Source organism: Corvus hawaiiensis, chromosome 5 (assembly GCF_020740725.1).
Source record: "Corvus hawaiiensis isolate bCorHaw1 chromosome 5, bCorHaw1.pri.cur, whole genome shotgun sequence".
NCBI classification, from domain to species: domain Eukaryota; kingdom Metazoa; phylum Chordata; class Aves; order Passeriformes; family Corvidae; genus Corvus; species Corvus hawaiiensis.
Window position 1 is genome coordinate 51,298,366 of NC_063217.1, and position 23,242 is coordinate 51,321,607.

Sequence of the window (23,242 nt, forward strand, 5' to 3'; positions counted from 1 at the left end):
AGTAGTAAGTTACTCTGGGAAATGTCCAAGTACACATTAAAAAAGATGAACAGACAGTCTGGTGGTTTCCTGCTGACCCCATCTACATCTGCACCTTGAACAGAATTTCAGATTATCCCTTAAAGCTTCTAAGTAAGTTCAAGGGAAAGTGTTGTTAGAAAGCATATAGTATTCGCTTAGAACAAAAATAACACCCCTCCACTACTGCTGAAGTCACCCAATGAATAAACAAACAACAAAACCAACAGAAAACCAACTAGCATTTGCAGGAGACTTAAAAACCTGGGGTTTGTTTGGTTTTAATCCATTAATATTGAGACATTAAATAATTGTTCCCCTACCTTGCTTGGTCTCAGATACATTCAGTCCTCTGCCACAGCAATCATCCTTGTGATGCAAGTATGTCAGCGTATTTCAGGTTTCAATGGAGCTACTACTGACCATAACGATATAGAATTTGGGCAGTTGATTGATCTCAGAAAAATCCTGAGTTTTATTTTTACCTTTGAACAGCGAAGCAGTAGGATACAGATGAAAGAGGTATGCAGTTATCCGCCTTCTATAGAGTTTTCCTACGTTGTTCTACAGCAAAGAATGTGATATTTGAGGGTTGCCTCACATAAATGAAGGACTTGTGTCCCTAGATTCCTGATGTGAAATTGGTATGGACACAATGATATGTGGGAGTTTTTGTGGATGTTTTCGTTTGTTTGTTTTCCCTCCAGGATAGTGGGCCGATTTGTATCTCAGTAGTGAACCTCATCCCCAGCAGGTGTGGGTGTCAAAGTTTAGATCCGGTAAAGACAACTTGCTACTCCTGTATGCTTGAGATTGTGATTCTTGACCTTAACAGTGTGTCTGCTGTTTTGCTTTCATGCTTTTTTTTCCCAGTTTAAAAACAGAAAGCACTTTCTCACATTCTCTGATGTAATTAACGTGCCATTGTTAAATCTGGTCATTACACCAACATGAGAAAATTTTGTAAACGTTGGGAAAAACTTCCACCTGTCCTGACATAATGCATTTTTTTCACTTCTGAAGTACTGAAAGAGCTTAGGAAATGAAACTAATCTGTGACCATTCTGCCAACGGAAGTCATTAATATAGCAAATTTTGTGCCTAAGTTTTACATTTAATAATGGTGATGTATAGTTTTAAAGCCATGTTAATATGCATTAACATACGGCTTGTGTAAGAACGAACGCTTTGCTTTGTGTAAAAATTGCAGGTAAATCAGTTAAACATCACCTAAAGTGACTTCACAAACATACATATTATATATGATTTTGACCTAGAAGGAACACAAAAGATATGTTTATTTTTTACTTTTGTTTGTTGGTTGTTGGTTTTTTTTCTTCCCCTAAAAGCATTGTTGGATAAAAAGCATAAATAATTATGGAGTCCAGAAAAAAGTTTCTGTGCTCTGGTGCTGTGATGAGCCTTTGCTCAAGTCAGTTTTATAAGTTAATTTAGATATTCTGGAAATAGGGTGTCTTGTCACATTTTGGATGAGTGTCCATCAGTTACAGGTTTTCTTCATACCTGCTCTAGCATAGTTGTCGAACAGAATTCAATGGCAAGTATTTTAGATGAATACTATGACTTGCTCCCATTTTAAGATGGATGGCATGCAAATAGAAAGTTTGCTGTGCTGAAAGCAGAGCTGTGCACAGAAGGTGACAAATGAGTCTGCCGTCAGAGGGAAGATTGGCAGCCTACGGCACATCCACCCAGCTGAGGCACCAGCCCAACTGCTCTGGGCTTGCCATTATTTTAAAGATCTGGATTATAGATTCATCTGCAGCAGCAGTTCAACAGAAGGGCATTTGTTCAAATGGTCTGTAACATTAGTAAATGTGTTATCAAAACAGCACACACCACCCTGCTGTAAGTCTTGCTTTGGTGTCACCAGTTGCGCAGTAAACATCTTTGTAGTGATGGCAGTGCCACAGCTTCATGAATTTAAAAAAAAATAATTAACATGGTGAATACTGTTACTTTATCTGTGTGTTTTGGCCAAAGTGGTATTTTAGTAGCTTGGAGAACATATTTGGTAATTTTATTCAACAGTTTTATTTAAAGTTCTCAAAGTTCTTGAGAAAATACTAGCAGGGATAGATGTGCCTAGACATCCCATGTCTGCTTTATGCTGATAAATAGGAACTCGCTTGCATGAAATTGGGTCATATGGCCAGAGATTTAAATTGTTGGCAGTAAATTTGTCTGAATATTTCAGAAATAAGAGTTACATATTGTATGGGACATTTAAATGTACTGTAGCATTTTGAGTGCATTATTGTTCTGGGTTTTTAGTGGTTTCAGTTGGCGTTTTTAAATCTGATGGGAGCAACAGATTGTTATGTAGTAATCTCTCTGGTAAGGTTGGGAGGCAGAGAACCACCAGCATTATAAAATTCAGAAGCATGCTCCTGGGAGCTTAACAGTGTTGTGTCCAATAGCCCTGAGCTTAAATTTAAGTTTTAAACTTCCACTTCTTTCCAAGTGAGGAGGGCGGGGGAAAGAGAAGATAGCTGTGCCTTATTTTCCTTAAAATTATGTACTCCATTCTTGCACTCTTCAATTTAGCTGTCTGTTATTCCACCTACACAGCTGTGTAATATCTGTGTAATTGTCCCTTCACTGTGAATGTTTTTTCTAGCTACTGGAGTCATGCAGTGGCAGTAAATTCGATGACCTTAGAGTGTTCTGTTGGTTTTTGCCTAGATATTTGAACATGAAGGAAATGATACTTTACATTGTGTTTAAAGGGAAGGGGAAAATGTGCTGATAATTTCTGGTTTTGAGGTACTTCAGGAAAAGAATGGTCTCTGTGTATGTAATGTGTATAAAAATTTAACTACTTCTGTAAGTAGTTGTGAGTTAAGGTGACTGCTTGAAACTGAGGAATTGAGTTAATCTGTTGTTACAGCATTTGTCATTAACCTAAAAAGGTTTAATACTCCAAATGTTGTTGGTACTGCTTAGGAGAATGATATCCATGTGAGATGGTATATATGAGTGAGATAGAATATAAAATAGTTGATAATATATAATAATTAATAAGAGTTGATAATGTATATAATGTACATGGTGAGATAGAATATGAAATAGTTGAGAGACATTTCAGGCAGATGATACAAGCTGCTGAGATCTCTGCCAATTTCTACCTAGAATTCAGTATTGTTTATGAATCCATAATCCTATGGGCTAGTTCTAGGATGTCCATACATTTATAGTTGCTTCTGAAATGTTTTTTAAACATTCTTTTCTGTGGCTCATAAAGGGACACAATTTTTTTAATAAATACAGTATTTTGAAAGCAGCCATGGATAGCTCATGTGCAATTATTGCATGTCAGGTTTATTAATATCTCACTATAATAGCCTAAAAATGTTTGCAAAACTGTCTTGTTTTTTGGTTTTTTTTGGTTCCCCCCCCCCCCCCCCCCCCCCTCCCAAACTTTTAAGTCTAAGCAAGGAGTTCTTACATGGGTTTTGGAAAACCCATGAGCACAAAGTTGCAGGTAGGTTTTCTATGATGTATTTATACTTGGTTATGATAGAAACTTTCCACAATATATTGTTCTTGTGTTTTACACTGATTTAAATTCCAATCGTTTTTCACTGTAACCTCTAACTATTCACTGGACTTCAGCTTTAATTATTTTTTATGAAATACAAATTCTATTGAAGTATTTTTTGAACTGAAAATGGACAGTACATACAATCACACTGTATCTGGAAATGATGGCAGTTGAGGAGGGAGGAGGAGGGAAATGGAATCAACCATTTATTTCTGAAAACTTGTTTTGACTCACAAATTGTCTGTGAGTGGTGTTTTCTTCACCTAATTACATAAATGTCACTTTTCACATTTTGAATGTAAAGAGGCTAATTTTTCAGTCTAATACATGTGAACATCAATTAAACTTTGTTAGGTTGATAAAACTTTTTGCATTCATGTACAAAGTACTGACTTAATTTACTAACAGATGAGTAAAGGTGTATACTGGTGACCAGCATAAGTAGTAAGACAGTGTTTCATGGCATTGTTACATGAAAGTTTTGTGTTTTGCTACTATTTTGATGGGTTTAATCATGTTTTCATGTTACTCTGGAAGGCTTATGCCACAGAAACCTGTGCTGGATTTTAGCTGGAAATATCATTTGATACAGAGAGAATGCATGTTGGTAGTTGTGTGTGTGTGATGGAGTTCAGAAAGTGGTGTGCTGCCTTCCTGTGCTGGGGAGATGTTTCTGTTTTGGCAGAACTTCATTTTTTTCCTGATGTGAGCATAAAATACCACACTCAAATTCTGCTCATGGTGTTAACTGCAAGGCCACCCAATCAGACTGAAAAGGGTTTTATTGCTTTGTCAACAAGTAGTATTTTTAAATTTTGTTCTAGAGAGGGTTTGCCTAAGTTTCCTAGAATTCATAACTTCTGCTACTTCTGATTACTACTTCCTCAGAAAATTGATTGCACTCAGCATTGAACTGTTTTACAAGGCTTAAGCATAATTTAATGTTTTAAAATCATCTGTTAGTTGCATTGGCACATGGCAAAGACTTTCAAAATTCTCAACTAATTGTTGTAATTGAGAATAACTTATCTTTTAGAATATACTAGAAGACCAAGGGTGTGTCATTAAACTCTCATAAATACAAATACATTCAGTTTAAAAGGTGTTGTGTGTGAAAATGTGTCCATAGAAGAATTGTGCAAAAAATAGACTGGATTATTTCAGGATCTTTTCTGGCTTTACTAGAATTAATTTCCACTAATTTTTATAGCCTCATTTGCTAGCAATCATTGCCAGGAGTGAAGGAAATCAATGTGTAACAAACTAAACTCATTATCAGTGTACATGTTAATTTGGGGGAAGGCAGCTGCAGATTGTATGACATAGTATTCTGTAGTATCCAATTTTTTTCCTGTGTATTTTGCCTCTGTAACAACTGTTAAGTCTTTTCTTCTATTGTCCTTGTTGGGGAAAAAAAAATACTTCGAAATTATTGTAAGGCCAGATGGTCTCTGATTTTAAAGAATGTGTTGTAAAGATGTGACAGAGAACTGTACTAAAGTTGAAGCCTAATGGAAGAATGTCATGTGCCTGGCTTGGTCAATCCTCTGTCAAGTGGTACAAACCTGTGGCACTTAACAGGTGCATTGTGTGGGGCAGAGAATTTATTGCTTGAGCACAGTCCCCGTTGCATTTCAGCTCCTCTGCAGCATGATTGTGCTATTACAGTGTGAGAAGTGGTGTAGTGTGAATGGGAGTGACTGGGGATATTTCTGAGTTTAAGATACAAATTACATTCTGAGGGGAGAATTATAAATGCCGTATTTATCTCAGTCTCTTCACCTGTATCCCCATGTGTTTTTAGTAAAATTTGTGTATTCAGTGTGCTAGGAGAAGCAGGAGCTATATTCAGAAAGGCTTGCAATGGTATGTTCAAGGTGCCTGGACATGTACCTCCCACACCCCGTGGATGGATGTCTGTGGCCTGTGAAGGGGCGAAGCTGCTGAAAATCTGAGAGAGCTCATCAAGAGCACTGTTTGCTAATACGTGATAAAAATGTTTACAGCTCTGCAGCAGCTCTCTTTTGGGTGGGGGAAAAGGGAGGTGATGTGTCTGTTCTAGCATTATCTTCTTGAAAAGTCGTGTTCAGTTCAGGATTTGGCGAGGTAAACGTGGGTCCTCATTCCCACCCTGACTTCAGTGACATTCTTGGGAGCCAGCAGCAAACGGATCCCTCCCCTCTGGGGATGCCTTGATCTTCCGAGGCTGATACCAGACACAGGCAGGAGCTTGCTGTTTTATCTGCATTGTCCATCTCTACCTTAATGAGTGAAACAGTTAAGTATCGAAGGGGGCGAGCCTCTAGGAATGTGTCTTCCATTTGACTCGAATATTTCGGTGGATAAAGGGAGAGGGAGGGAGAGGAGAGAGAGAGAGAGAAATCCACTTACATCACTCGAACTGCATTGAGTGTGTGCCTGTGTGCAGGTTAAGAGACAGACTTCAGTGTCTTTGCTTTCTGCAGGAAGCAGCAATGCCGTTTGTATCCTAAGAGGAATTTTTTATTTAGAAAAGGAAGCATTCTTTCTACCCAGGAAATGGCTTTCCTTGTGCGTTGCTATGCCAACTGCCTGCAGCCATGGTCTTCCAAAGTAAGCACAATAACGTAATTATATTGGCGTATTGCATTCAGACTCATGATTCTCTGGGTTTTTGTGTGTGTAACTGTGTTGTATTTTTGTTGCTGACTCTTTGGGCGGTAGAAGTGCTTGTCTTGATTGTGAGGAACAGGCATCATAAAATTAAATGTCCATCAATGTCATGCTGCTAAGATTAATTGTGCAAACTTGGTTAGCTGAGTGGAACAGAGATCACTGGTCACTACTCTGTCAGCATCATTAGCAGCCAGGGGAGGAGGTCCCTATTCGTGTGCGCTGCCCTGATTTTGGGGGAGTGGAGGGTAGTGGTGGCGGGAGGGGGGAGGCTGCATTTGTGAGTGTGTGATTGCAAATGAAACAGGAGTATTAACAATGCTTGACTGAGTGCTGGAGGCTGGTTCCTGCACCCTGACTAATATAATACTGTATTAAGCCTTTTTGAGGGAGTCTCTGTGCAGTCAGCCATTTTAGCTTTTTTTTCGTCCTCCCCCCCCCCCCCCCCCCCCCCCCCCCTCATTCCTCAGGCTCTGGGAATGGTTTTGTTCCCTTGAATGGATGCTGGATATGTAGGGTTTCATCAAGCTCTGTGCGTCCTGACATGCTTAGACTTTCAGTGTTACAAAAATGGAGACTAACGCTATCATTCGGATTGCTGCTCTGCACTACAAGTGCGAGGGGGGTTTTGAGCTTACCAGTAGTGACACTTTTAGCTCCAGCTCGGTTTCACCCCCTCCACCTTGTTTTAATTTAATGCTGTAGAGGGTGACTTGCCATCCATAAGAAATTGGTACATGATGTGTAAATTCAGTTCAGCTTATGTTTCTTCATTATGAAACCACTTGCAATCCAAGCTAACCATGGAGTTATGGGCCAGCAGGAGAAACACTCAGTAAGTATTGCAAATTTTGTTTGTTCTGTCACTAACCTGTCATGGGCAAACTGCATGGAGACTGAAACTGCTTGTCGTCCTGCTCACCGGCTTTCCTGCTTGTGGATTTAATAGCGGGTTTGGAGGGAAAGCTGTACCTGAGGTGGCATTAATGTTGGTGGTTGTAGTTTTTAGCTTAGAAAAGGCAACTCTGTAGGTTCTTTTTGAATGTTAAAAATTTACTGAAAAAATGCTGACATACTTTGGTTGAGCAGGAAGCTTTGAGCATTCAGTTAAAATAATTATTCATTTGTTAAAACTTTAAAGCAATATGTAAGCTGTATAACAAGTGATATAATTGTAGGTGATGATAAGAATAGATTTATTCTGTCTAGTGTATGGTACTAGTGTACTGCTGCCTTGTAGCATGGCGTTTAACATCTGTGGTGCACTTACGCTGAAATGCAGAAACTGTTAGTAAAACATGGAATGAACAAAAGGCATAAGTACTGATGCTTTCTAATTGATCCCATGAGTCAGCTACACCTTTGTCATGCTTTAATCCCATAGGCTGCCTGTGTTTATTGTTTGGGAAAAATGCATTCATAAGCAGAAGAGCAAACATTATTTAACAAGGCCTCAGGTGTCAGGAATTAGGAATTTAGGTTTTGCATGACAAAAAGGTTCTGTAAGTTCTATAAGAATGCATAGAATCTTATTGTTCAGTTAAAATGTTTAAATCTTCACGCTAGATTTTATATGGTTCAATATAGTTTTCAATCCTACAATTTGTTTCTTGAGAAGATATTTATGACTATATGTTCTGTGTGTACTGTGTCTGTTAGAATGTGCATGGGAATGTATATAGTACGTTCAGCAGATACAGTTAAGAATTGTAAATAGTGGGAAGAGGTCATAGCAGGAACTTTTTGAAGGAAGAACATTTTTTTTTTGCAAGAATTCAGTGTTGATTGTGTAGAAATACAGAAAGTAATCTAGAAATGTTTTATAGAAGTGTTTTAGAATGTGTCCAGTGAATTTTCTTACACATGTAGCAGACATATCACAGTTTCTTATTGTAGACTGTTTTGTTCCTTTCCCTTCTTTAATTACATTCTAAGTATGAGGGAGTTCATGTAACCAAACCGTTTGGTGTTCATGAAATATTTAAAACTTCATCTAAAAAAAACCCAAACAAAACCCACCTTCTTTCCTCCTGAAACTCAAGCACTGAAGAAGCTGAAATAGAATAGGATACTTTGAATTGGCAAATAGGAATAAAGTGAAAAAGCTGCATATATATTGGGTTTTCCTGCTCTTTCTACCCTCCAGAGAATGTCAATGAAAAGTTCTGGATTTACTCTGGTAGCACAGCAAGTTTAACTGATATAAATAAGTGCTTATAGATAAAGGAAAAAGCAAACCAGCTTTTTAGAAACTCTGCATTACAAACTCTGTCATGTTCTAGTTGTATAACTTTGAGTTATTTAAATCACAGAGATGAATTTCACTCTCCAAAATGGAGACTGGACCTAAACGTGGGAATAGTAAAAGGAAAAAGCTCAAGGTATTTCTTTACAAATGTCCCCATATATGCAAGAGAAAGAAATTGTACTATCTGACATGCAATTGCAGGTTTTGCATGAACAAAAGACTATAGTTTAAAGACTATATAGAACTTTAAATTTTTAGGACACAGAGTAGCTCAGTAAAAAACACCACTTTGTCTGTGAAACTATTCATGCCTGTTCACCAGGTAGACATTATTTTCCTTGGAAGGTGAGACTGAAAGATGTAAATTTTTCATAGAGAGGAAGGCACAAGACTTTATCTTACTTTGCCTAAGAGGAAAACTTCTTGAATTAATCATTTCTGGTAATGAGTTATTTTCATGTTAGTATGTTCCCAGAATTCTAAATATTTTATTGATATCTGACTTGAACTTGTTTCACAGAGAGAGGCTTAATTACTTTGGTGACATCCCCACCCAGAGTCTCACAGCTTGATTTTCTGGAACTGAATGCAAAATTCAGTTTCAATCTGGAACTGAATGCAAAAATCTCCTGTGCAAGGTTTCACAAATTTCTCTGAATTAATTTTAGTTAATGTTGTTAAATCTTAATTTCACAGTAGTTTAGTTAGGGAATGAGAGATACGGTTTAAATCTACTGTTCTGTGAAAATACAATGTAGACTGGCCATTGTGTTAATCATGGTGAAAATGGAGAGAGGAAGATTTAAAAATGCTTTTGTGTTTCCTAGATTTTTTTAATATAAAAAATAAAATCAGCAGCATCAATCAAGTGTATTGGTCTTACATGCCTCATATTTCATAAATTGGAAGAGTTTGAAGCAGTGCTACAAACACGTATCTGAAAGTGATGTTCCTTGATACACAACTACTGTCATCTGTTTAACAAGGAGTAAAATTATGCTCGGGGTGAAAGATGGCAAGAGGAATGAAAGCTGGATTGTTGCAAAACTACTTCTGCCTAGTTCTTGTATTTAATGTACTTTACCAGATTTTGTGTAAACAAAAGAATCTTAGAATGGTTTGGGTTGGAAGGGTCCTTGAAGACCATTTTCTTCCAACCCCTCTGGCGTGGACAGTCTACCTTCTGTAGACCAGGTTGCTCAGATCCCCATCCAGCCTGGCCTTGAACACTTCCAGGGTTGGGACGTCTTCAGTAGGTTCCTTCCGTTTGGCTGTGTCCTTGCTGATTATGAGAGTCCTCTCAGCTAGCTTTGTAGTGCTTTCATTATAATTTTCCTAATCTTAAATTTTAGGAAGATGAATGATGTTTCAAAAAATAGTGCTTTGTGGATGTTGAAACAGTCTCTTGAAAAGCTTTACACATTGCATCTTACACCTGGTTTATTATGTGGAAAAAAAGGCACATGAAGGTCTAGTGCATGAGGGTTCCCATTGTAGGCGTGGGCCTTGTAAAGCGTTAGCTTTCTATCTCATTTCTCCTTTTCTTTTGTGTCTATTGTTTGTAGGAACTTTACTCAAGGTCAACTTAAAAAAACTAAATGAAAGAATTGACAGGTATAATGACTTGTAAAAATGAGACTTGAGATGCATAGTTCTTACATAACTGTGTAATGATTAACAACTCAGGAATTGTGCAGTACTTTGGAGTGACTTATGGACAACCTTGTAAGAAAGTACAGTTTTACTTCAGGTGTAATTGAAATAAAGTCTGCTAATAAAGGACATGTTTCGCTGCTGGCACAGTGACACTTCTTTAGTGATCATGGGTACTGCAGTCTTTGATTTGCTTGACCTCTCTTGAATTACTAAAAAATATTGGAAACAATAAGTCAAATTTTTGGGTTGTTCTTACCATATTTTAGTTCACGAAGATTTGTGGCTGTGTGCTAGGGGTCTCCCAGGAAAGAGAAGCAAATGAGTGGCATTTTGAGGAAAAAAGCCTTGAATGGGAATTGTTCAAATACGGTTATTTTAGTTTGATGTGTAGTAAGGGTGCCAGTTGGCATGCTTTCCTAAGAAATCTAGAACTATACTAGAAATAATTTTCTGTTACAGGAAGAGATCATCAGTATATTTTCTTAACTCATGTAATAATGTAACCTGGTATAGTTATTTGTCCTTTGAGTGAGCATCACACAGTGCTAGTAAGGCATGGGAAAGAAAGGTGTGGTGTTGTGGTCAGATGGCTACAGTTGCTAAGCTTTTGCACGTTTGTATATACATATCTGGAACAAAGGTAGTAGTGATCTGTTAGCTGCTGCAGCTGCTGATGCTTATGATTTTGTTCATCTTGATGAATTACATTGTTCTGAGACCTGATACAGATTATCTTCTTTTGTTGTTAGGCACGTTTGTTTTTAGCACTTATTGAAACCAGATTTCTGGTTTGGCCCTTGCTGATTATTCCTTTCCTTTTAATTTGCATATTTTGAAAAAAATTTTCCTCTGTGGAGACCAATAATGGGGTTGTGGATTTTTGATGTGATTAGAAATAGTGTTTCACCTCTTTATAGGTGCATTATGATAGAGTCTTTAATTGCATGACCATATATCTTCTGCAAGATTCATCTCATGATGGATAGCTCTGATGTGATGAGCAGCTGTTTGATGTTTTGGGCTAGCTTCATTGCTCAAAAGGCCAGGTTGTGTTTATGGTGTACTATTCAAGTCTTACTCAGAAGAGAAAAGCGTAAATATTATTCTCTTCTGTGGCTTTCCAAGATGCTTGTAACTACAGTGTTCATGCAATTAATTAAGGTACTGTGGGGGCGGCATGATCTTAATTTTTCAGGTAGGTCTGCTGAAGCAAATCTTTGGCAAAACATAAGGCAGAATTCTGAGAGCTTAAGATGGTCATTCCACAGCACAGGTAGGTGCAAATAAGCATTCGAAGGATGGATTTTGTTGCTTGAATTTTCTGTATTGGCCCAGTTCAGGCACTCACAGCCTAATGATCATATGAAAGGTTGATTTTAAGTGACTTGCCTGGCATCCTGCCAGAGATCTGTGGTAGGCTATGGCTAAATTCCTGTTCTGCAGGACAGCATTTAACTGCAGATTTCCCCAAAATCTTATAAATGGCAAAATTTGAGTCATTTCATAGGAAGGGCAGTGAATGCATTTAGTGACCTGTAGAGATGGCAATGAGAGCATCCTTGGCATGTAGAAGATGTCCTGCTATCTTTCTGTTACGGTTTCAATGCCTGGGGATTGCACAGCATATTTCAAACTGAGAGGAGAAAAAATTAAGAAAAAAGAAAACCCACAAAACCATACCAGAAAGGCTGCCATCTACATGTAATGAAGTGGCTAAAATTTTTTCAGGTCAATGTGGATGGTGATGTAGAAGATTGCACAGTAGGGCATCTTTTTAGCGAGCTTATGAAGTAAGAGAATTTCAGGCCTCCCAACATGATCAGTATTATGGGTCTGGTTTATATTCCAAAGTGGTCAAATCTAGTGGTGCTGTTGGAGTGTTTGCAGAGTGATATTTTTGATGGTGCATGCTGGAATGTGGCATTTATAGTCACAATGCAGATGTGAACCTGAAAAGGAAAGTCAGCTTCTTCCAAAATGCTATTTTGAGAGACTAAAGCTATTTATTATTACTGAGTTGTTGGCACTCCTGCGTGATCATCAGACGTGCTCAAAATCTAGCTGAAATTGAGAGCTGCTGATACCCAACAATTAAGAAAAAACAAAAACTATCCAAGCAACCAGAAATCCCAAACATCAAAAGAAGTAAAAAAAAATCCTAAATCCCTTAAGATAGTGTTGACTTGCTCCTGATTCTATGAGTTAATAAAGGCATAAGAAGAGAAACTCTAAAAAGCAGAAGGTAACGTGTTAAGTAGCCTAAGTTAAAAATACTGGGGAATTCACAATATGGTGAATGAGTAGCATGAAGTTCATTGTAAGTAGAAGCAAGCACTAAGGAAATCCTGTGCCTCAGTATCTCAGGTTCATTATTCTACCTGCAAAATAATTGCAATCCCTTGCTGAATACTGGCTCGAGGGTTTTAATCAGTGATACTTGCACTGGTACTTCATTTCCAAGTGACGTAAACTCAACAGTTTAGCAACCAAAACCATAAAAATATTCCAGTGAGAGGAAGTAAATTAGATTTTTTGGGAAATTTCATTTTTAATTATCTAAGGCAGGGGATCTCAGTGATATGTAAAGAAATGTGTAGCTTATAAGAGGATTAGAAAGTGCTGTGAATTGTGTTGTTTTTTTCTGCAGTTATGACTGCTGCTGGTACCACTCCAGTATGCAAAAGCGAGGGGAGGTGTCTGGTGTTCTGTATTCTGCTGCTAACATGATCTGAAGCTTCTCTGCAAAGTACTTCTGTACTTGATAAGGTTGTCTGCAAAATCAATGAAATATCAAGAGATAATTGGAATGATTTAAGAATAGGAGCATTAGGAACTATGATTTCTAAATTCTGAACTAGAATTGCATAAACATTTAGGCTATGTTCAGACCATCAGCACTCTGGGATCATGATGTCGGTGCTGGAAGCTATTAAGTATAATTTTTTTTAAGCTTATTTAAAGTTCGTTTTTCTTTAATTATCTTGCATATTTTTTATTCCTTGTTGTATTCTAGGCTTTAAATTGCTACAAATTAGCCCTTAACAACATCCTTGATGTTTGAAAAACTGAGCTAATTTTACTAACCCCTCAATGAATACACTGTGATATGATTTTTGATTGACTGAAATAGAGACAAGATTTCAGGATCTTAGGGTTATTTTATTAAAGCCTGATTTTTATTTTTGATAACTTGATTGCAGCAACAGGTATATGACCAGACTACTGATTCTTTTCAATTAATATTACTGATGCATTCTTGTTAGCTTTTTCTAAAATTTGAAATTAATAGAAGTAATATTACTAGAAAGAGGAAAAAAAAATCATGATATGGTATTTCAGGAGTTGTGCAGGTGAGTGTAATACTGAACCAGTGTTTGAGTAATATGGCTAATATTAAGGATTTGAGAAACATGGAATATTATTGTCTTGAAATTTAACCTTGACCGAAGAACCTTGTACCTGCCACACTTCATTCTCAATATTGTATTTAAGAATGTGGTAGCTGTAGTGCAAGAGAAGTGTGGTATGACTCCAGCAGTTCTGCAGTGTTTTTAGGATTCTAACCTCTGCATGCTTCACCCATCAATCTGTTACAGAAATGTCACTGGCACTCGTATGGTATCCCAGAATTGGATGGTTGGTGGTTATTCCAATTTTGTCAGCTTGCCAGTAGTCTTTTTGCTGTTCATTTTGAGATGGTGATGATTCAGCTGAGAACCAGGGGAAGAATAAACTGTGCTGAAGGGGTGTCTGCTCAGTGGGTTACCTGTGAAAGCTGATCCTGTGCCCAGAAGCTAAAATTTATTGGAGCGTTTATCATTCCTTCCAAACCCCCTGTTTGTATGGGGATACTAGAAGGACAGATGAAGGACAACAGATTGCAATGCTGTTATGTGGGTGATGTTGAAGGTAAACAGCTTTACATTATAATACCTGACACAAGCAGCGCTGCTGCTTGGTCCCTAATACATCTGAGGTGCTGGGGTGGAGATAATTATTGCCTAAATTTATTTTATTTAATTTTTCACTTGTGAAAGATGAAGATTCACAGCATTTGGTGAAAGAACTAGAAGACAGGAAATTTTGTGTGTATGTTGTTTGTAATTTACTCTCGTGGTGCTGGACTTGGTTACCGGACTGCAAGATTCTATTAATTCCATCAGCAAGAATGTTGGTCCTTTGGGCAAAGGGCTATATTTGTCTTTTTGGGTTGCCCTCACTGAAAATGTGAAGCTTGCTGCCATGAACCAACTTCATGGTATTCAGCTCACCTGGCATTCTATACTTGGCCTAAACCTTAAGCTGCTCAAAAAGCTAAAATTAAGGCCATAGGTCCTTTTGCGATCAGTGGTCTCCATTGCAGATGTTGGAACACAAAATCCTGGCATGTTTAGTTCCCTTTTTGTGAAAAGTGAAAGAGGATTTTCCTAAATGGCAAGCAGCTTGCTAAACCTCGCAGCTTGCTAAACCTCACAGCTTGGACTGAGTAGTTTTCTAGCCTTTCCAAAGTCCTGAGTTATAGGCAGTCAAGTTGATGCCTCCAGTAATATGATGTTCCTTCCAAAGCCTGTCTAGAATGCCTTAAAAAAGCATCAAATAATTTGATCTGCTACAATTTCAGTAGTTCCTGTCCTTTGTAGTGTATGGAGTGTGACTGCCCTTCCTTTAACTCAAATGGGTTTTCTGGTCTTTCCTTACATGTCTTCTGCCAGTTTAGTGACCACTGTAAACAGCAGAAAGCTCTGAATCATTTGACAAAATGTGAAGATCTTACTTTGAACGTGAAAACGGTTGTGACTCTTTACACTCAAATGTATGCATACCTCCATGGCATTTCCAGCTCTTAAATGGAGATGGCAATTCTTCTTTTGGACTGGAAATATGCAAACTGGTTTAATACCAGGCTTCTCTTTCAGTTCCAGCTTCTCAACATGGATCAAGAGCCAGCTGCTTTTCAAAATAGAGGAAAAGCAGGCTTGTGAGTTAGAATGCAGGAGAAGAGCAAAGTATTACATTATATGTGCATTTAGGAGCTGTTAATAAGCTAACAAATGCTGTGGCAGGCATAAAATGTAGCTCCATGTAGCCCTTGTAGCTTTCTACCTGTAGATGACTTATTTCAACTGTCCCAGGCTTGGCTGGTGACCGTATGCCAGCGTTTGGTGACAGTAACGCTTCCTCTTCGTAACTGCAGTTGCCTGATCTTCAGAGGCATAGGGACAGTCAGGAACCATGCTGCAAACCCAGACAGTAACCTGATGGTCAAAAACCTCAACCTGGGATTTCTTTCACTCAGTCTATAAATATTGCCTCATTTTATCTGACTGCAGCCTGTCACTTGCTTGCAAGCATAGGTGCTGTGTGCTGGGTTGTTTGGACAAACAGACTAGGTAGGATTTATTAGTTTATAGCTTGACTCCAAACCGTGACCTTGCAAGTGAGAAAAATTGGTTTAAAGCTTTCTTCTTTTATTCCTTCTCTGAAGAATGATTTCATTAAAATGACGTTGTTCTATTTTGTGGGTCTCCCTTTGTGTGTGTAGTCATGTTGGCTTGTTTTATCGTTAAAAATAGGCTCGTACTGTTCCGTGCTGCTGTTCTTCCTGCAGAGCAAGAAGAATGGGAGCTGGGTTGTGCTCTTAGGCCTCCATCCATAGCATTGTTTCCTAAATGCATGTCTGCTGCTGTGTGCCTGCCAGCCTGCCAAATGCTGTAGGAGTTGCATGAATGTCAGGAAGGTCTAATGCAGGACGATTTGAAAGAGCATGGGAATGCCTGAAAAAGAGAACATGGGTGCAGAATTGGGCCTTACATATATTATTGGTAGTGGGATTGATGGCTTGAAAACGGGGTGATGAGGGACATTGTACCCAAATGGATTTAGTGATGGTTGAAAAAAAAATAAACAATCTAGATTTTGGGAAATCTAAACTGAATTTTGGGAGTTATTTCTTAGTTAGCTATATCCTAGGTTTGCTGAACCATCAGCCCTGTTCTCAAGTAAGTTTTTTGTGCTCTTGATTTGTTGAGGGGTTTTTTTTTGTTTTGGTTTTTGGTTGGTTGGTTGTTGGTTTGATTTTTTTTGTTGTTTGTTTGTTGGTTTGGTTTTTTGTTTGGTTGGTTTTGGTTTTTTGGGGGGGAGGTTGTTGGGGTATTTTTTCCTACATGTGAACACCTAGAGGTTCTTCAAAACACTTTTTGCCTGTGCTGTTTCACCAGTCAAGGTACCACTTGACCTCTAAATCTTGATGTATTTCTGATAACAAACTAGGAAAGGAAGGAACCTGTATTTTCCAGTTTCTTGGCAGGCAGTAGCTCTTTTCTCTGCTAGATTGCTCAGGAAAGAGTCAGATGTTAGACTTGGATGTGTCTCACTGGTCTTTTCAGTCTTGACCTGCATCACCAGTGGATTTTCAGCTAGGTTTTTTGACCTTTGAATAAGAAGCTGACTATAGAGGGATTTTTTTTTTTTAAAATATACATAAATAATGTAGAAGGATCTTTTTTCTGTTGTCCTCACTTTTAAGGAACCAGGAGGAAAAGGAAAATGCATGAATTTATGGATTTTGGAGCCGTAGTAAAATGTGCTACTTAAATAATTAACTTTGTGTCTGGGAAAGGTTGTTAACTGGATTTTTTTTTTTTAAGGCAGCAGAGAAGACTCATGTTTTATTTTAAAACTGAAGCTGTTCACAGCTGTAGGAGCAGGCTGAAAACCAAATTAAAATGACAACAGTGTTAGTTTCTTTTAATAACTGTGGAAGTCTGTATGCTAGGTGTACCTCTCCTTGCCTGTTGATGTATGACTTCTGCAAATATTTTTTGTGGTCTGACCCTGGGAATTTCTGTCCTATCAATCTTGCTCATTTTCAAATCAGGTTCTTAATAGTTGGTAATACTGTTGTTTTGGAAGGGGGTGTTTGTGTGTCTTGTGAGAAGATTAGAGACTTCTTGCATTTCAGAGTAAAGGATTTTGGAAATTTCCATTTAGCAGATATTTTCCAAGGTCCCTGAATACAGCTGCTTTTCCTAAATAAGGGTCACTAAAGTGTGGTTTCCCAAACAGTGGTGTGCATGTCTGCAGTAGGATATAGAAAATCTAGTTATCTACTTGTTTCCTGTTGAAGGAAGAGGTTGTTTAGGCAGTTAAATGTCACTCCTACACCTGCAACTTCCATTAGTATTGTACATTAGTATTCCTTCTGTGATGATGGTACCCAGGGAAAACTAAACTTAGGAATTCCTGAGTTAGAGTAGCATGATTATTTTTAGGGTTGTTTTAAGTGAAGATTCAGTGTTCCAGCTGGGGTTTTATTCAGTGAAGCATCCAGAGATAACATGCTTAATGTAGTAATGACTAAAATGTCTACCAGTTTCATGAAAGTAGCTTTATAAATCTCTTGCACCCTGTGTTACAGCAAACAACTACTACCATTGTAGTGCTATTGTAAATCAGCAGTTGGTTTGACTCTAAAATTATGTGGTCATTGCAAGGTGACCTAATGCAGTAGTTGATGTAAGTGCACACACACCCTGAGTCTCTAAAGCTTATCATCTGGTAGATGGGAGGAAAACGATGAATGTCACTGATTGTAGAATGGGTGGCAGTTATTGGTCCTGGTATTTCAACCTGATTTCTGTACTGCTTGTTTTTCTGCAGCTTGGCAATCTGTGATGTAAAAATCTCTTCCTAAATAAACACCGCTGAAATATTTCATGGTGTCAGTAGAATATGGAAGTTGTTACATGGGTTGTGTTTTTAGGATGCTGTTGACGCGAGGCAGGACCATACGGGACGATTCCAACTCTGTGTGCACACCTGCAGGGACACAAATAGACACATTTCTGAAAGTCACATATGAATGTCAGCATTTTAAGCAGAATAACGTGGTGCTTCAATTGACAATGTCTACTTACTCTAAAGCAGCCTTATAACAGGCTCCATACGGGACCTTGTTGGTTTGCTTATCTTATAATGTAGTTGTGGACATTTGTAAAAATTAGGCAATTAAAAAAAAAACCAAACCCCGAGGTGGGAGGGTAATGAAATTTAGTGTTAGATATAACTGTTTTGAGTAAATGTCACTCGACTACAAAGAAAAGCTCTGCAGGTTGTTTCAAAATTTATTGGAGATACTATTAATATAAAAGATGCTTCTGTGTTGATATGTGGTAATAATTTTAAATGGCTTTGCACAGTTGTTACTGCACTGTGCTCCAGAATTGAGAGAACATCTTAGCACTTCCTAAAGACTCCTCAATGAAAAGAAGAAAAATGATCCTTTACTTTTCCCCCTTCCTATGATCACAGGGAGCACACACTAGTAAGTCTTTTGCCCAAAGCTGTAAATAGTTGTAGTAGTTTGTAGAAGCTGGACTCTTGCTCTGTGTGACAGAATAGAAACTATGGAGGTATTAGAAAAACATGATGGCACATACAGTTTTAAAAGGTTTTAGGTTTTAAAAGTTTTAAACGGTCAGTGTAACATAGTTTCATTAATTTTCTTTGACTGCCATAGGAGGAAAAGTGTAAAATAATGTAGCAAGCACATCTTGGAGTGTTACAGCAACACTCACTGCTGTTGTCTTGCCATGGCGTGAGTACGTTTGCACTTGCAAAACTCATACAATAAGTAATAAAGCTGTTTGACTAGTAGTCATGTTGGTATAGCATTAAAAAATCATAGTTATGGTAAAATCATACTATTTCAAGCTTTTGCAACATTAGTCATGTATAAAGGGAAATGCTTGCTGTTAAAAAATATTTTATCTTGTTACTGTACTATTTTTACCTTAGCCAGAAAAATAGCAAGGCTACCTATACTATTTGTAATGCAAATATGAAACCTTTTTACTCTTTGCCTTGGTCTCAGAAGCATTATCTACAGACTTTTAAGATGTTTTTAAGCAATCTTTCTTCTAAAATTCACCTTTGAAAATAACATCATCCCCATTTTCAATCAAAATTAATTGCCTTTTAGTTGCCCAACTTTTAAAAAGAAATTGTAACATTGTTTTGAAGTCCTCACTATTGTGCAATTAGCAAGCTAAAACTAGTGGTTATGGCAATATACATTTTTGCTTTATATTAAAAATTGCTACAATCAGAATATTTGGAAAAACAAGCTTTAGCAAGGGCTTTGATGTCCACTTGTGTGCTATTTGTCTTGTAATATTTCAGTTCTTCGTCTTCTTTTTTTTGTTAGAGGTGAAGCAAAAGTGTGCATCTTTCATTGTCAGACAAGGAAAATAAAGGAAACTTCCACCCACTTTTCTCCTGAACTATTCCTTGATATTCTAAAGCAAAAATAATCCTTTGGTTAAAACTCCAAGGGTGGCATTGACATGGCCGCAGCCTTCAGGCTTCAAACAAAATTTCCATTTAATTGCTTGTGAATAGTCATGTCTCTCTTTAAATTTTCATCAAATTTCTTTCAATTAATATGGTATTTTATAGAGGCAAGGCTCAGTTTTTGCATCTGTGCACAGGAGCTCCCTATATATTTGTATCTTTAAAAAATTTTCCTTGGAAGTGTACAGAATACTTAGAAGCTACCAATAAGAAAATCTAAAATGTTTTTATGTTAGTCATGCTGGGTTTTGTCTTTTTTCCTCTGTTGGTTAGTCTGTTTCTGAAACAATAAGTGTATGAAACAACAGGCTCACTTCAGATTTTTCTGCTTGGATGAGTGACATGGATCTGGAAAGGATTTTCTGGGTCACTGCCATTACACACTTGGGCAGCACACTCATAACTTTGTCTCGCTTCAGTCTGAAAGGCTTCTCTGCCACAGCTCCTGTGGAGTCTGATTTGGAGAATCTCTGTGGTTCATTAGATAGCCTTCTTTCAGCTTCCTGCTCATTAGGCTTTACACCTGCATTGCCTTTTACTGGAAATACTTCTTTTTCCTCCTTTCTATTTCTGGATAGTGATCATACCCTCTCTCAGTGTGGGCTGAAAAAGCTGTGCTCTTCCTGCACTTTGTCAAGTATTAGTTTTTCTTCTTCTGATAATCCTGGTGATTTTTCTCTGACTCTGTGTATGTGTATGGCTTTAAGCTATCTTTATTTAAAACACACAGCTGGGAATGTGTGCAACATTTCCAAATAAGGTCTCTGCTGGGGTCATGGAGAAGAGCCCAGAACTGTATTTCTGGAGGATGCATGCTGTGATCGTATTGGGTTCTCCTTCTGCTGCATCACCTGAACAATTCAGTCACCTTCTGATCAGCTGATACATGGAAACTTTCTCACAGTGATTTCTCACAGGGACTTTTCCAGGTTGTTGGTTTTTGTTTTAAAGTACGTGATTTCACATCTTTTCCTACTGCTCATCTCTTGTATCAACAGTGTCTTTTTCCACAGTGATGCCAACAGTTTTTTTCCTCCACTTGGAAAGAGGGGAGTTCTAAGATATTTTCTATATCCATCTTTCACATCTCATCTTAAAAAAACCCAAAACAATTACCTGAGTAGCCCTTACTTTATTTTTCTTTATTCTAGAATCAATTAACTTTGATTTCTTTTGCTATTTTAAGTTAGCTCAGGGCAGTAAAATTCAGTGCAGTGGTTCAGTATTAAAGTGGAGTGGTTCGGTATTAAAGTGCAGTAGTTCAGATTAAATGGTTGCAGTTCAAAACTGAGCTATCACTTCATGAATGTTTGAAAAACTTCACTGAGTTTTGTTAGATTGGCTAGAATGCTGTAATCATGAAGTATTCTGTGATCAGGTGTAACACACCCCACCACCAACACATGGTGTGGTATAAGAGCAGCCCTCCTGATGGGGAGGCTTCAACAACTTGGAACTGTAGGCATTTCACAGGGTCTTTGCTTTAACACTTAAGATGTGCCCAGGATATGTGTTTTCACCTGTGGGGTAAACTCTTTACTTTTCTATTGTGGTTTTTAAATTCTGAGTGGTGCTTTAAAGCTGAAAATAAAATCTGGGTGCAGGTGCCATCATTTTTACCCCTGCTGGTGTAATTGCTTTTTAGCATCCCCCCAGATCTCCTTGTGAGACTGCTGTGTAAGTAATCCAGATTGAGTCTGTAAATGAGATATACACGAGCATTCTATTATTTATTTAAAATATTCTGCAGGATTTAAAACATCTTCCTTGAAAATGTTTGAACTAACATTTCCTGTAAACATATGTGCCCACATAAAGTGTTGTTGAACTTTTTTTGTTTTTATGTCCCTAGGCATAAATTTTTTGTCTGGTTTCCTGTGGAAACAAAGTTTGTGACCAGGCTCTCTGTTCCTTCCTCTCCCACAGTTGCTTGTAATAGGCCACAGAGTTCAAAATTTAACCTTACAAGCCTCCAAAAGCCCTGAAAGTGGGCCATTTAGTTTCCAACCCAGCAGTAGTTCTCAGCATATTAAACACCCAAACAGCCACAAATGGAAGTGTTTAGAAATACTTATTGTGGGAAAAAAATCAACATACATTTTCTTAGTATGAAAATCAGTTATTCCCAAGAGAGAGATCTCTGCAAAGCTGGACTTTGTTATTTTATTTCTCCTCCACGTATATTAAATAATAGGGAGCCTTTACAGAAGTTCAGTGACTGAGCTCAGTTTTCTACTCTCTTTCCCTAGAGATATTTCAGAAGTCAGTTGAAATGCCTCGGAACAGCCTTTCCTTCAACCTAAAAGGCAGTCATCAGTGAGTGCCTGTCCCTACTTGTCAGTTATCATTATGTAGATTTCCACAAGATCAATTCCCTTCCCAGTTTTATTCAGTGTTTTTGGGAAGCTGTTAGTTTGAGAGAGGGTGTGGGCTGTGCAGGCTCTGTCAGGGCACTTAAATGCAAGTGCTTGGTGGGACAGCAGGGTGCTACCAGGAGTGATAGGCTGTGTCCCTACAGAGACTCCTATGATATAGGGACATATGCAGACATAATACACCGGAATAGGAATTCTGCTACTCAAAGCAAAAGTGGCTAAGAATAGGATTTGACCTAAATCTGATCACTTTATGAAACAAAGCAAACAAAGTAATATAAAATACTGGATAATTAATTAAAAAGAAAAGAAAAAAGGAGGCAAATTTGAAAATCTTGCTTGACTCTCTTCAGGAAGGTTTCACTTCCACTGCACTGTTTGGAAAAAAAATCACCAGACCATGTTTCTACATTTGGTTAAGGATATCAAACAGTTGTCAGTACTTAAATGTATATCCACAGTCAAAACAGTTGTAGAACAGTCTTTTTAGCTTGATCCTCGCAGCAGAACTGCTGTAACTTTAAGGACATCAGAGTCCATGTTTTAAAAGTACTGAATTATCCTTTGTTGCCCAGTGAAGAAACTATACTTTTACCAGATATTTTCTGATACAGGCTTCTGCATAAATGCTAAATAAAAATCTTTGGATCTTGCATATTTATTCTGTTCATTGTAAATATGTTATAAATGTTTGAGTTTGGATTTTCAGAAATCTGAGAAAAACTTCCGAAAACTGTTTAACATTATTTAGTTTAGTTTAGCATGATTCAGTTCAAATCCATCCTGTTGTTTTTTCTTTTGTATTTGGGGTTCACTAGCACTGTAAACATCTGTATAAAACAGTTTTTCTTTTTTTTCCCCCCACTTAATTTGAGCTGTTGCCAATAAACTGGCATTTGTGTTTCCTGAAGGAATAGTGTTTACACCAGATTTTCTGAAGAAGACACTTTTGAATATGAAATGCTGCATTGAATCTCTGATTCAAATACTTCCAGAAGGAAGAACAAATGCTAACACATTCAGACATAAAACAGAGAAGGTAGTTAAGTTAAACAAGAATGGGTATGTTTCAGTGATGCATTTCTTACTTTTCCTTTAAAAAGAGTTGCTTCTGAGAGTTCCTTCATTCCCCAGACACCCATTGAAATTTTACCACCCCTGTGCCTCTGCAGAAGTCAATAGTCCTTAAAGCAAAGGATTGAATGCATGAAGTGCTCATAGGATTAGCTGCTGAGAGCTATGAGATGTGCAGTAAGTGGCAGTCAGTGTGTGTTTTGTAAGGGGAGCAAAATGAAGTTCCTGTGCATTCACTCTCTCTTGCTCTCTCCCTGAGACCAGCAGCTCACATTGCATTAGCTTGAATCTCTGAATAGCTTT

The 23,242-nt window shown here is 37.8% G+C and overlaps 1 protein-coding gene across 18 annotated transcripts in view; it reads left to right on the plus strand.

The window, feature by feature from the left end:
- Positions 1–23,242, plus strand: part of RAPGEF2 (Rap guanine nucleotide exchange factor 2) — a 187,492-nt gene that overhangs the window by 109,206 nt on the left and 55,044 nt on the right. The window contains exon 1 of one of the 18 annotated variants that reach the window (XM_048303247.1): positions 6,086–6,175. The exons of 14 other annotated variants lie outside the window; for them this stretch is intronic. In XM_048303247.1, coding sequence (XP_048159204.1) covers positions 6,122–6,175 — 54 coding nt within the window. In that variant the 5' untranslated portion in view covers positions 6,086–6,121. Of the gene's footprint in view, positions 1–6,085; positions 6,176–6,722; positions 7,071–23,242 lie in introns of those variants that run through there. 3 more of the 18 variants (XM_048303250.1, XM_048303246.1, XM_048303248.1) reach the window with 3 other exon arrangements.